This window comes from Molossus molossus, unplaced genomic scaffold (genome assembly GCF_014108415.1).
Source record: "Molossus molossus isolate mMolMol1 unplaced genomic scaffold, mMolMol1.p scaffold_m16_p_22, whole genome shotgun sequence".
NCBI lineage: Eukaryota > Metazoa > Chordata > Mammalia > Chiroptera > Molossidae > Molossus > Molossus molossus.
Window position 1 is genome coordinate 15,476,863 of NW_023425358.1, and position 12,421 is coordinate 15,489,283.

General features: G+C 45.7%; 1 protein-coding gene across 1 annotated transcript in view; it reads right to left on the bottom strand.

The window, feature by feature from the left end:
• CDC45 (cell division cycle 45) overlaps positions 1-12,421 on the bottom strand; it is a 36,384-nt gene that overhangs the window by 8,254 nt on the left and 15,709 nt on the right. The window contains exons 14-17 of the mRNA XM_036277266.1: positions 6,244-6,382; positions 6,079-6,162; positions 4,618-4,736; positions 251-327 (exon numbers count right to left, since the gene is read on the bottom strand). Of these exons, the coding sequence (XP_036133159.1) occupies positions 251-327; positions 4,618-4,736; positions 6,079-6,162; positions 6,244-6,382 (419 nt within the window). The remainder of the gene's footprint in view (positions 1-250; positions 328-4,617; positions 4,737-6,078; positions 6,163-6,243; positions 6,383-12,421) is intronic.

The window sequence follows — 12,421 nt, forward strand, 5'->3', positions numbered from 1 at the left end:
GTCTTAAGGGCCAGGCCTGTGGGTACTGGGGCAACACCTGTTCCCTCTCCTGGGAGCCTGTTAGGTCCTAGACAAGAGGTACAGGGCCCAAGACATGCCAGAGCTGCCTGAGTTGCCTAGAGATGCCAGGCCCAGAACTGGTTCCAGCAGGACAAGAGGGCTACTGGTAGGGTACATTTGGTGATGCCAGCTTCTCTGGTTCCAAGGCCAGTGCTGACCTCGAAGGGGCCCCAATGCATCAGACTCTTACCTGAGAAGTCAAAATAGTTGTGTAGTGTCCGGGAGTTGGTGCGCTCTGCTGCCTTCTCAAATGCCCGCCCAAAAAAGCTGCAGATACATAAGAAGCACATTGCGGACCCAGCCACTGTGACAGACCCTTCCAGTCTCCTGTACACACACCGGAGTCAGCCCAGACTCCTCCCCAGCTGGTGGTTCTACCCATCAGCACTCAATGCCCCTTCCTGGGCCACGGCCCCCTGAGGCCTTACCACCACTCACTGGAACAGCACTACCTCCCACTGCTGCTCTCAACCCGAACCCAAATGAGCCCTTCTCAGCCTTCAGGGAGTGAATGTCCATCTGTACCCCCCCAGGGCTTCATGCCCAGGGCTCTGACTACAGCCTCCCTCATGCCTGGCACTGTGCTGAGATAGGGGTCTCAGATGAGACCAGGTCACACAGCTGGGTAGAAGTGGGGGGAGGCTGCTGGGTTGAGCTGTGGCATTTGGCTGGAACTTGGCCTAGCAAGGGCAGGAGGCAGGAGCACCCTGGAGAGCAGTGCGCAGAGAGACAGCCTAGAGCATGGGCCCTGCCCCTGGGGCTCCAGACCATGGCACCTAAGGGCTGGCAATGAAAGGGAGTTGTGGAGAAGGGGCTCTTGGGCACACCACAGAGTACAGGCAAAGGAGGAGCATGTGCTTCAAGCTTCCATGGCAACTCTCACAAGGGACTGTTCACAACAGTCAGAGCTAACATTAAACATGGTTACATATATGACATGCAATGACAAACTGGCAGCTGAAGGAAGAATGCAGTTGGCTGTGATGACCCACGAGGGAAGTGCTTGCTAACCACCTTGGGAACCAGGAGCCCTGGCCAGCTACAACCTGTGTGATCATGAATTGAAGAAGCTTTGGAGAGCAGCTCAGCCACATAGAAACACTTGCCTTTAAAAAGTCCACTGATGACTTCCGGTCAAGATGGCAGCGTAGGTAAGCGTGGTATCACGTCCTCCCACAACCACATCAAAGTTACAACTAAACTACAGAACAACCATCATCCAAAATTGCCTGAAATCAAGCTGAATGGAAGTCCTACAACTACAGAATTAAAGAAGCAGCCACATCGAGAATGGTAGGAGGGGCGAAGGCGGACGGGCTGGTCCCACACCCATGTGTGGCGAATAAAAATCAGGACACCACGGCTGGGAAGGTCCTCCCTGAGGACTGAGGGGTCCCCGTCCCACACCAGGCGCCCTGCTCAGGGATGCAGTGTCAGGAAGAGAATCCCCATAACTTCTGGCTGGAAAAACCAGAAGGAGCTGAGGCTCAGGGAGGCTGAGGCGGCTGGAGCCCCAGGCAGCTTTTCTTAAAGGGCCCGTGCATGGACTTATCGGACTCATTCCCTCTAAGCTTGGAGGGGAGGCAGCTCGAGGGGCACCAGAAACATACAGGGAAGAACTGAGCTGTTTGGCACTGGGGTGAGGGCTGGAGAGGGGGCTTTCTCTGGGACAAACGTGCTGTCAGAGGCCTTTGTTCCTTTGATGAGCCCTTCCCTGGGGCAGCAGACAGCAGCCATATCTGGGACTCCAGCAACCTGGCTCACACTGGTAGCCCCACCCTGGTGATTCCCTGAAGCCCCGCCCCACCCAACTTTCAGCCCACCCAAGCTGTTGCCAGTTGCTTGACCATAGGATTGGCCTGTCTTGGATCCTGCTTCAGGTTTTCCTAAATTCTTTCAAACAAGCAGCATCTGGTCTCAGCTAGCCCCATACCTCCTGTTAAGTAATACATAGAAACAAAACACAGGGAGGCAGCCAAAATAAGGAGACAAAGAAACAGGTCCCAAATGAAAAAACAAAAAAATCTCCAGGAAAACAACTAAGCGAAATAGAGATAAGCAACCTAACAGATGCTGAGTTCAAAATACTGCTTATAAGGATGCTCAATGAACTTAGTGAGAACCTCAGCGAACTTAGTGAGGACCTCAAGGGCATAAAAAAGGACCAGTCAGAAATGAAGGAGTCACTAACTGAAATAAAGAATAATTTACACAGATTCAATAGTTGAATAGGTAAAGCCAAGAAGCAAACCATCAATTTGGAATCTAAGGAAGCAAAAAACACCCAATCAGAACAGCAAAAAGGAAAAAGAATCCAAAAAATGAGGATAGTGTAAGGAGCCTCTGGGACAACTTCAAACGTGCCAACATTCACATCTTGGGGGTGCCAGAAGGAGAAGAGAGAGAACAAGAAATCGAAAACCTATTTGAAACAATAATGGCAGAAAAGTTCCTGACTTGGTGAAGGAAACAGACATACAAGTCCAGGAAGCACAGACAGTCCCAAACAAGATGAACCCCCAGAGGCCCACACCAAGACACATCATCATCAAAATGCAAAAGGTTCAACACAAAGAGAGAATCTTAAAAGCAGCAAGAGAAAAGCAGTTAGTTACCTACAAGGGAGTTCCCATAAGACTGTCAGCTGATTTCTCAAAAGCAACTTTGCAGGCCAGAAGGGAGTGGCAAGAAATATTCAGAGTGATGAAATGCAAGAACCTACAACCAAGATTACTCTATCCTGCAAAGCTGTCATTTAGAATCGGTGGCCATATAAAGAATTTCCCAGCCAAGAAGTTACAGGAGTTCGTCACACCAAACCATTATTATATGAAATATTGAAGGGTCTTTTTGAAGAAAAAGATAAAATACATGAACAAACAAAATGGCAATGAATACATATCTACCTACAATGGAATCTACAAACAAAATGAACAAGCAGAACAGAAACATTCTCATAGATATAGAGAACATTTTGTTGGTTGCCAGATGGAAGGGGGGTTGGAGGAATGGGTGAAAAAGATGAAGGGATTAAGAAGAATAAATTGGTTGCTAGACTGACAAACCTCAAAGGGAAGGGGAATTTAGGGGGTGGAAAGAAATAAACCAAAGAACTTATATGCATATACATGCATAACCAATGGACACAGACAACAGTGTGGGAAAAGGCAGGAGTGGGGCAGGAGTGGAGATGAGGGGGTCAATGGGGGAAAAATGAGGAACATCTGTAATACATTCAACAATAAAGATAAAAAATAAAATATAAAGTCCACTGATGATTGGGCATCAACCCATGCACTAAGAGGTCACTGGTTCGATTCCCATTCAGGGCACATGCCCAGGTTGTGGGCCCAATTCCCAATGGGGGGCATGCAGGAGGTGGCCAATTAATGTTCTCTCTCATAGATGTCTATCTCTCCCTCTTCCTTCATCTCTCTCTAAAATCAATAAAGAAAAATAAAATAAAAATAAAAGGTCCACTGATGCCCTGGCCAGTTTGATTCAGCATTTAGAGAGTCAGCCTGCAGACCAGAGGGTCATGGGTTCGATTCCTGATCAAGGACATATACCTGGCCCTGGTTGGGGTCATGCAGGAAGCAACTAATCGATGTGTTTCTCTCTCATAGATGTTTCTCTCTCTCTCTCCCCACCCCTCCCTTCCACTCTATCTAAAAATCAATGGAAAAATATCCTCAGGTGACGATTAACAAGAACAACAAAAAAGTCCACTGTTTCTCCCAACTTGCTACTAAATGGTCTTTGCCGACAAAAGAGGTCAAAGCTCATGACAGTGGAGCTAGGATTGATTTGGATCTAAGATCAGTATCCCATATGGCAGAGGCCAACAAAGGCTAGTTGGGGAAAATGAGGAGCACAAAACGCCGGTCAGTTCTCAGCCACCCAAGCTGCCGCCCCAGGATGCTGGGTGGCAGCTTCCTGCTACCTGCTGTCACTCAGCATCCATCCAAAGTCATCTTATGGGATTTGCTGGGGAGCACTCAACCTGGGGCACTGATTGTGCCTGGGAGGCAAAGACACCTAAGGATGGCGACAGCAAGCCCCTGGGATTACTCACCAGGCTCTCCAGTCTGCAGAGTATGGAGGGGCAGCAGGGAGGACCAGGGAGCCCTTGGCTCTGCCTGCTGGTCAACACCAGGTCTGAAAGGAGTGGGCAGGAGGCAACCCAACCCTGATGCACGAGGAGGGCAAGAAGAGAGTGCTGAAGATGCAGGGAAAGGCCTGAAAGACTAGATTTAGAAGACGTGAAAAAAGCTTCGCAGAAGTGCAAGATGAGGCAGTGTGTTCTCAAACCCACTGGTATGTTATAAATAATAACAAAGACTTGGAAACAGCATGAATGTCCAACAGGAGAGGGAGTAACCTGGACTAAGGTTACTCCCTGCACATGGACTAAGCCCTCACAGCCCTGCCTCGTGGAGGAAAAGAATCTCCTTGGTGTGGCCTTGAGGGCAAACCTCACCCGGCACCAAAGGGCCCACTAGCCAATGACACCCCTGCACGCCCCCAAGCTCGCAGGGTGTGTGGTACAAAGCTCACTTCTTTCTGTCCGAGCTGTCGGTCTCCGGAGGGATGCCCACCACCGTCACTGTGCCTTGCTCCACATTCAGTGGGGCAGCCATCACCAAGGGCAGCAACTTGCAGCGCCGGTTCTTTGTCTGTAAAGACACAACACCTTCAGTCATGGCCTTGCAGGATGAGTGCAGAACTCAGTGCCCAGGACCTGACAGAGCCAACCACTCACTCCCAAAAGCTTTCAGGGGCTCCTTTTCACCAGAAGAGATGCTCAAGCCTCCACTGACTGCTCCAGCTTCCTTTTGTGTTATTGGTCAAGGCCCCACTGCCCCTTAGCTGTTCTCTCCCTGACCTCCTTTAGGTCCTGACACAGTTAAGATCTCTTCCAGGAGGCCCTCCCCAACTAAGCCCTTCTCCCTCATCCTGCTTCATCTTCCCCACAGTATGTGCCACCACCTGACACAGGATGTACTCATTCCTCATCTATCCCTCTCACTAGTATGTGTGCTTCCTCAATACAGAGACTCGAATGTTTCCGTCACTGCTATGTCCACTACACCCACACCCCACAACAAAGGTGACCAAGTGTCCTGGTCTGTCCAGGCTGAGGGGCATTCTGGGACATGAACCTGTATGATTGGTCACCCTATGATGTCAGAGTCCAGCAGGTAGTGGATGCTTAATAAATGTCTGATAAAGAAATGGGCCTATGAAGTAAGTATTCACTCACCCATTCTACAGATAGGGAAACTGAGGCTCAGGTCAAATAATAGACCTCTCATCACACAACTGGCAAATAAAGAGGCTGAGGTTTAAACATAGCCTAGAGGACTTCAAAATTTGTCCCTAGCATATCTTTTGTCATTATTTGACTGCCTTCAACTAATTTTATTGGTCAGTTGAATGGTATGAGATAATCTCAACCTTCTATTCAACATTTGTCTAAAGTAGCCCCCAGTGTAAACCTTCATCCTGAAAGACTGCTTGCTAAAATGTGTGGGTCATTTTTTCCTTGACCCCACCTGGGAAAGAGCTCACGTTATCAGGGTAGGGTCCTTGCCCCAGTGCCAGCTGAGTTGGGAGGCAATGTCCCAGACCCAGGTAAAGAAGGGTGTTAGGCCCTAGAGAAGACAGACCACACAGAAAAGGGGAAGTAAGCCCAGAAAACAAATTTGTGCTGGGAAGCAATTCTACTCCAACCAACCTCATCTTTCCCTGATCTGTAACAACAGAACACAAATCCTAGTCCCACATGATCCGTGAGGTCCCTCCCCACCTGTCTGAGTGACCAGAATGGCCAGTGACAAAATCAGAGCTTATGGGAACTGGCAGGTTCCTAGAAGTCAGCTGAGGAAAACACAGCTCAGATAACAGGAGGGGTCTTCCCAGATCCTGCAGCTGGTGAATAGCCATGGGCACCCAAGGCCAGCTTCTAGCGCCCATCTGAGCGTCTGCCTTCTGGCACCCACCCACCCTGCTCCTCACCGAACACACAAAGGACTTGAGCAGGTGTCTGCTGAGCAGACTCAGGGATGCTGGCTTGGAGAACAGTGCGACATCTGGAGTGCCCTGAGGGGAGAAGACAGATGGTCAGAAGGGGCCACCAGGAGATGTGGCCCAGCGCCTGCCCACAGTCCTAGGAAGCCTGACCTCCATGAGGGAGCAGTAGAGGAAAGGCCCCTGGGAAATGACAAGGTTGGTGCAGAGGCAGCTGGCGATGGTCTGCTGCGTAGCTAGCAGCTGTTTCTTGGCAAGCTCCAGGCCGCGGTACAGCTTGTCCAGGTTACCCCTGTAACATGCAGACACATGGTTTCAGCGCAAAGTCAAATAGAAAGCTTGGTTTCTGGGCCAGGAGAGGATGTGGGCATGACAGTTGATTTCTCATCCTCTTCAGTTCCCTTTCATGTGAAAGAAAGGAATAAATACTGTATAAACCCACCGTAATGAACATGAGAGGTGAGAAGGGGTGCTGGTATCAGGAGGCAGGAGACTAAAGCCAACATCGGGGGAAGACCCTGCCCTACAGGCCTTGGAAGATGCCTGGAGGGCTCTGACAGGAGATGCTTGGGCAAGGTGGAGGGAGGAATCAGGGACCCCAACACCTGACAAATGGATTTTTACCCTTCCCTGCAATAAGGAGGGTTCCCCTCTGAGTACATTAAAATGAACCCTCATGAAAAAGTGAGGTCCTCATACAATGCCTCTGCACCCAGAAGTTAAGGTTCCCCAAGTGTCACACTGACTCCCCTCCCATCAAAATGAAGTGATGCCTTCTGGCCAGTAGGCTGTGCCCAGAGACCCAGGACTCCACAGCACCCCTCTTGAATTCAAAGAACCACCAGACATTTGAGAAACACCTGGGGCCTGAAAAAATGACCCAAGAGGAAATAGAGATAATTTAGAGAACAAAAGAAAACCAAAAATAAATTCTAGTATCTTCAGAGAGATTTGGGTAACTAGTATATTCGTAAACCAAGAACCAGAAGCTATGAAAAAGGAACCATCTGAAACAAGGAAGTGTTTGTGGAAAGTAAAATAATTGCAAAAAATGTAAAATTCTCTTTTAAAGGCAAGAGGATAGAGTCAAGAAAAGCTTCCTTAACATCAATAACAAGACAAAGATATGGAAAAATAAGACAAAAGTAAGAGATAGAGCATTATTCTAGAAAGTCTGGAAAGGAAATTAAAAAACACTGATGTATATGTATGTGGGGAAGGTAATAAAGAAATAGCATATACTCTCAACAATAAAAATAAATTTAAAAAAATAAACAGCACAAAAGCATTCTCAAGTTTAAAGACACAGAGCCTCGGATTAAAAGGGCTCACATGAGAACCCAGTATGATACATGAAACAAGATCCACCCTGGACACATCACTAGGAAATTCTAGAACACTAAGAATAAAAGAAAAGATCCTGCAAGCTTCTTCAGGTAGGGTAGGGACACATTTACAAAAAAAAAAAACAGAAACAAAATGGTTCAGACTTCTCATTAGTACCAATGGCTGCTGGAAGACAGGGGAGCAATGAAATCCACATTCAACAAGAAAATACCTTCTAAAATAAAAGAAATTACCTTCTTCCTCGACTTCTATATGAGCTCAACCAGCAATCAGATGAGGGTAGAACAGATACTGTCAGACGTGCAGAACTCAGAACATTTGTACCTCACATGCATTCTTTCTTTCTTTAAAAGTTACTTAAGAATTGTGCTCTAGCAAAATGAGGAAGTGAAAAAGATAAGGATGCCAAGAAATGCTGGCTCCAAACCAGGAGCAGGCAAGGGCCCTCCATGATGGCAGTGGAAAGCAGGCATCAGGAGCTGCAGGTCCAGCCTGAAGTCAAAAGACAGAATCCCAGGTTCTCATGGACAAAAGGGGCACAGGGAATACTTGCTGAAAGGAGAGCTGAGAAAAAATAGATGTAATAAAAGAGCCAAATAAGACTTCCAGGGAAAAAAAAGAGCTATACCAGAAAATAATGTAATCACGGCTCATTATTGACTCTGAAATTTGTTGTTGTTGTTTTAATCCTCACCCGAGGATATTTTTCCACTGATTTGTTTTTTATCCTCACCGAAGGACATTTTTGCATTTATCTTCAGATGGAGTGGGAGGGAGAGAAGGAGGAAGAGAGAGAGAGAAACATCAATGTGAGAAAGACAAATCAATTGGTTGCCTTCTGCACAACCCTGACGAGGGCCGAGGATCATGCATCCCAGGCATGTGCCCTTGATCGGGAATTGAACCCGAAACCCTTGGGTCCTTGGGCTGATGCTCTAACAGCTAAGCCAAATTGGTCAGGGCTGATTCTGAAATATTTTAGTAGCACGTTTTATTTTCATCTTTTAGAATCAACCTGTAGCCAAAGATGAGATGACTCACATTCTATTCTCTATCAAGGTTAAGTGTTCTCAATCTTAGAAATATAAAAGCATAGATTTCAGGAACTGAGAGGTATGGGGGAGAAGAGTAGAGATGCTGATGCCCTTTTCTTACAAAGAAGGGAGACAAGAGACATTGATGTGCACTGGCCAGTTTGGCTAAGAGGTTAAGAGCATTGGCCCACGGACCAGAGAGAACCGGGTTCGGTTCCTGCTAAAGGCACGTACCTTGGTTGCAGTCTGTCCCTGCCCTGGTTGGGGTCGTGTGGGTGGCAGCCAGTCGATGTGTTCCTCTCATATCGATGTTTCTCTCTCTCTCTTCCCCACTATCTCCCTCCTGCTCTATCTGAAGATAAATGCAAAAAATGTCCTCGGGTGAGGATAAAAAAAAAAAAGAGACATTGATGTAAGTATGTTGAAGTTACAAAGAAACTAAAAATAGTGACAGACTGTAACAGGAGGGGAAGGAGCACAAAGGTGGGAAAAATGCTCTTTTGTCACAGCAGGAAGTCAGCAGACAATGTCTAAAACTGACCCATCAATCCTGGGATAAATTCAGCAGTTGATAGTATTCGTTTTTGGATTTCCCCATATTCCCAGATAAAACTAGGCAGAGCAACTCAATCAAAACCAAAACCCTAGGACCCACATTCATAACACAAGGAAATAAGGAAACAACACAAACTCTGTTATATAAGCCAATAGAAAAAGACCACCAACTGGCCACAAGACTGGTATATTGTCAGTATATGTGTGGGAGGGAGCACAGAAGCAACAAGACTTAAAAATGATAAAACTATAGGCAACTGGGGAACTCTAAGAGGAGTTTTGTCCTATCAAAGCAGGAGAATGGCAAGGGGACTTGTTAAAGTACAAGGAGTATGGTAAAAACTAGGGTGCTAAAGCAGTCTAGCCCCTGGGAGTCCCACCTGACCTACAAGAGATCCTTTACACTCTGCCCCTCACAAAAGAGAAAACTGCTGAGAATGGAATAAAAACTGAGCAAGACAGGGATGATACAAAAAAGGAAAGAGAAGGTATAGATAAAAAGATATGGGGATTTAGTGAAGGTTCTAGCCAGGGCAATCAGGCAAGAAAATGAAATATAGGCAGCTAGATTGGAAAGGAAGAAGTAAAACTATCTCTGTTTGCAGATGACATGATCTTATATCTAGAAATCCTAAAGAATCCACTAGAAAACTATTGGAATTAATAAACGAGTTAAGCAAATTGTAGGATACAAGATCAATATGCAAAAATCAACTGCATTTCTATGCAGCAGCAATGAGCAAACAAAAAATAAGGAAAACAAGTCCACTTACAGTAACATCAAAAAGAATAAAATACTTAGGAATTTAACAAAGAAAAGTTTATTCTTTTTTTTTTACCCTCACCTGAGGACATTTTTGCATTTATCTTCAGAAAGAGAGGGATAAAAAGAGAGAGAAACAACGATGTAAGAGAGACACATCGACCGTTTGCCACCCACATGACACCAACTGGGGCCAGGGACAAACTGCAACCGAGGTACGTGCCCTTAGTGGGAACCAAACCTGGGACTCTCTGGTCCACGGGCCGACGCTCTAACCTCTGAGCCAAACTGGCCAGGGCGAAAAGTTTATTCTTAAAGAATTACAAAACATTGTTGAAATTAAAGAGGAGCTAAGTAAATGGAAAACCATTCCATGTTTATGGGTTGGAAGACTTGATATTGTTAAGATAGCAATACTTTTCAAATTGATCTATAGGTTCAATACTATCTGACTTCTTTGCAGAAATGACAAGCTGATCCTAAAATTCATGGAACTCCAATGGAAAGTCCATTCCCAGAATACTCATAACTTGCTGCAAAGCTACAGTAATCAAACAGTGTGCACCCTGGCCGGTTTGGTTCAGCGGTTAGAGCATCGGCCTGCGGTCCTGAGAGACCCGGGTTCAGTTCCCGCTAAGGGCATGTACCTCAGTTGCAGTTTGCCCCCGGCCCTGGTCGGTTGTGCGGGTGGCAGCCACTCGATGTGTTCCTTTCACATCGATGTTTCTCTCTCTCTCTCTGTTCCTCTCTCTCCCTCCTACTCTACCTGAACAAAAAAAATGGAAAAATGTCCTCAGGTGAGGATTAAAAAAAAAACAGTGTGGTATTGCTGTAAGTATAGGCATATTGATTGATGGACTAGAATTGAGAATCTAAACTTCCCCATTTACAGCCAGCCAATTGTATCAATATGGTATCAAAATAATTCAGTGGGGAAAAGGAATCTTTTCAGCAAATGGTACTAGATCAACTGGATGTCACACACAGTCGGGCCCCTTCCTTACACCAGACATAAAAGTTAATCTCAAATAAATTATACACCTAATATAAAGGCCCAAACTATAAAACTCTTATAGAAAACAAAAGTATAAATCTTCATGACCTTGCCTGGCCATGTGGCTCAGTGGAATGTGCATTGTCCCATGGACTGAGAGGTCCTGCCCAGTTTGATTCCTGGTCAGGGCACATGCCCAGATTTCCGGGCTCAATCCCCAGTGGAGGGCATGCAGGAGGCAGCAGATCGATGTTTCTCCCTCACATCGATGTTTCTATCTCTCTCTCTCCCTTCATCTCTCTCTAAAAAATCAATAAAAACAATATGTTAAGTCTTCATAACTTTGAATTAGATATGACACCCAAAACACAAGAAACAAAAGAAAAAACAGGTAACTTAAACATCAAAATTAAAAACTTTTGTGCTGCAAAGAACAAGAACATCAAGAAAATTAAGCCCTGGCCGGTTTGGCTCAGCGGTTAGAGCGTCGGCCTGCGGTCCCGAGACACCCGGGTTCGGTTTCCGCTAAGGGCACGTACTTCGGTTGCAGTTTGTCCCCGGCCCTGGTTGGTCGTGCGGGTGGCAGCCACTCGATGTGCCCCTTCACATCGATGTTTCTGTCTCTCTCTCCCTTCCTCTCTCTCCCTCCCACTCTATCTGTACAAAAAAATGGAAAAATATCCTCGGGTGAGTATTAAAAAAAAAGAAAATTAAAAGACAACCCACAGGATGGGAAAAAATATTTGCAAACCATGTGTCTGATAATAGAGTTGTATCTAGAATATATAAAACGATCCTTACATCTCAATAACAATTTAAAAATGGACAAAGGACTTGGAACAGACAATTTGCCAAACAAGACATACAAATGACCAATAAACACATGAAAAGCTGTTCAACATCGTTAATCATTAAGGAAACGCAGATCAAAACCACAATGAGATAGATACTTCACACCCACTATGATGGCTATAATAAAAAAGACAAAAACAAATGTCAGTGAGGGTGTGGAGAAATTTAAACTTTCATACACTGCTGATGAGAATGTAAAATGGTGCAGTTGTTTTGCAAAATAGTTTGGCAGTTAGTTCCTTACAAGGTTCAAGGTAGAGTTAGCATATGACTCAGCCAAGTCCATTCCTAGCATATTCCCAAGAGAAACGAAAACATATGTCCACACAGTTTATATGTGTATGTTTGTGGCAGTATTATTCATAATAGTTAAAGGATAGAAACTACCCAAATGTCCATCAACTGAAGAGATTAAAAAAACGTGCTAGCCCTGGCCGGTTTGGCTCAGCGGTTAGAGCGTCGGCCTACGGTCCAGAGAGACCCGGGTTCGGTTCCTGCTAAGGGCACGTACCTCGGTTGCAGTTTGTCCCCGGCCCTGGTTGGTCGTGCGGGTGGCAGCCACTCGATGTGTTCCTTTCACGTCGATGTTTCTCTCTCTCTCTCTGTTCCTCTCTCTCCCTCCCACTCTACCTGAACAAAAAATGGAAAAATATCCTCGGGTGAGGATAAAAATAATAATAATAATAATAATAATAAAACAACATTAAAAAAAAAAGTGCTATATTCATAGAATAGAAAAGTATTTGCAATAGAAAAGAAGAAAATTCTGACCCATGCTACAAAATG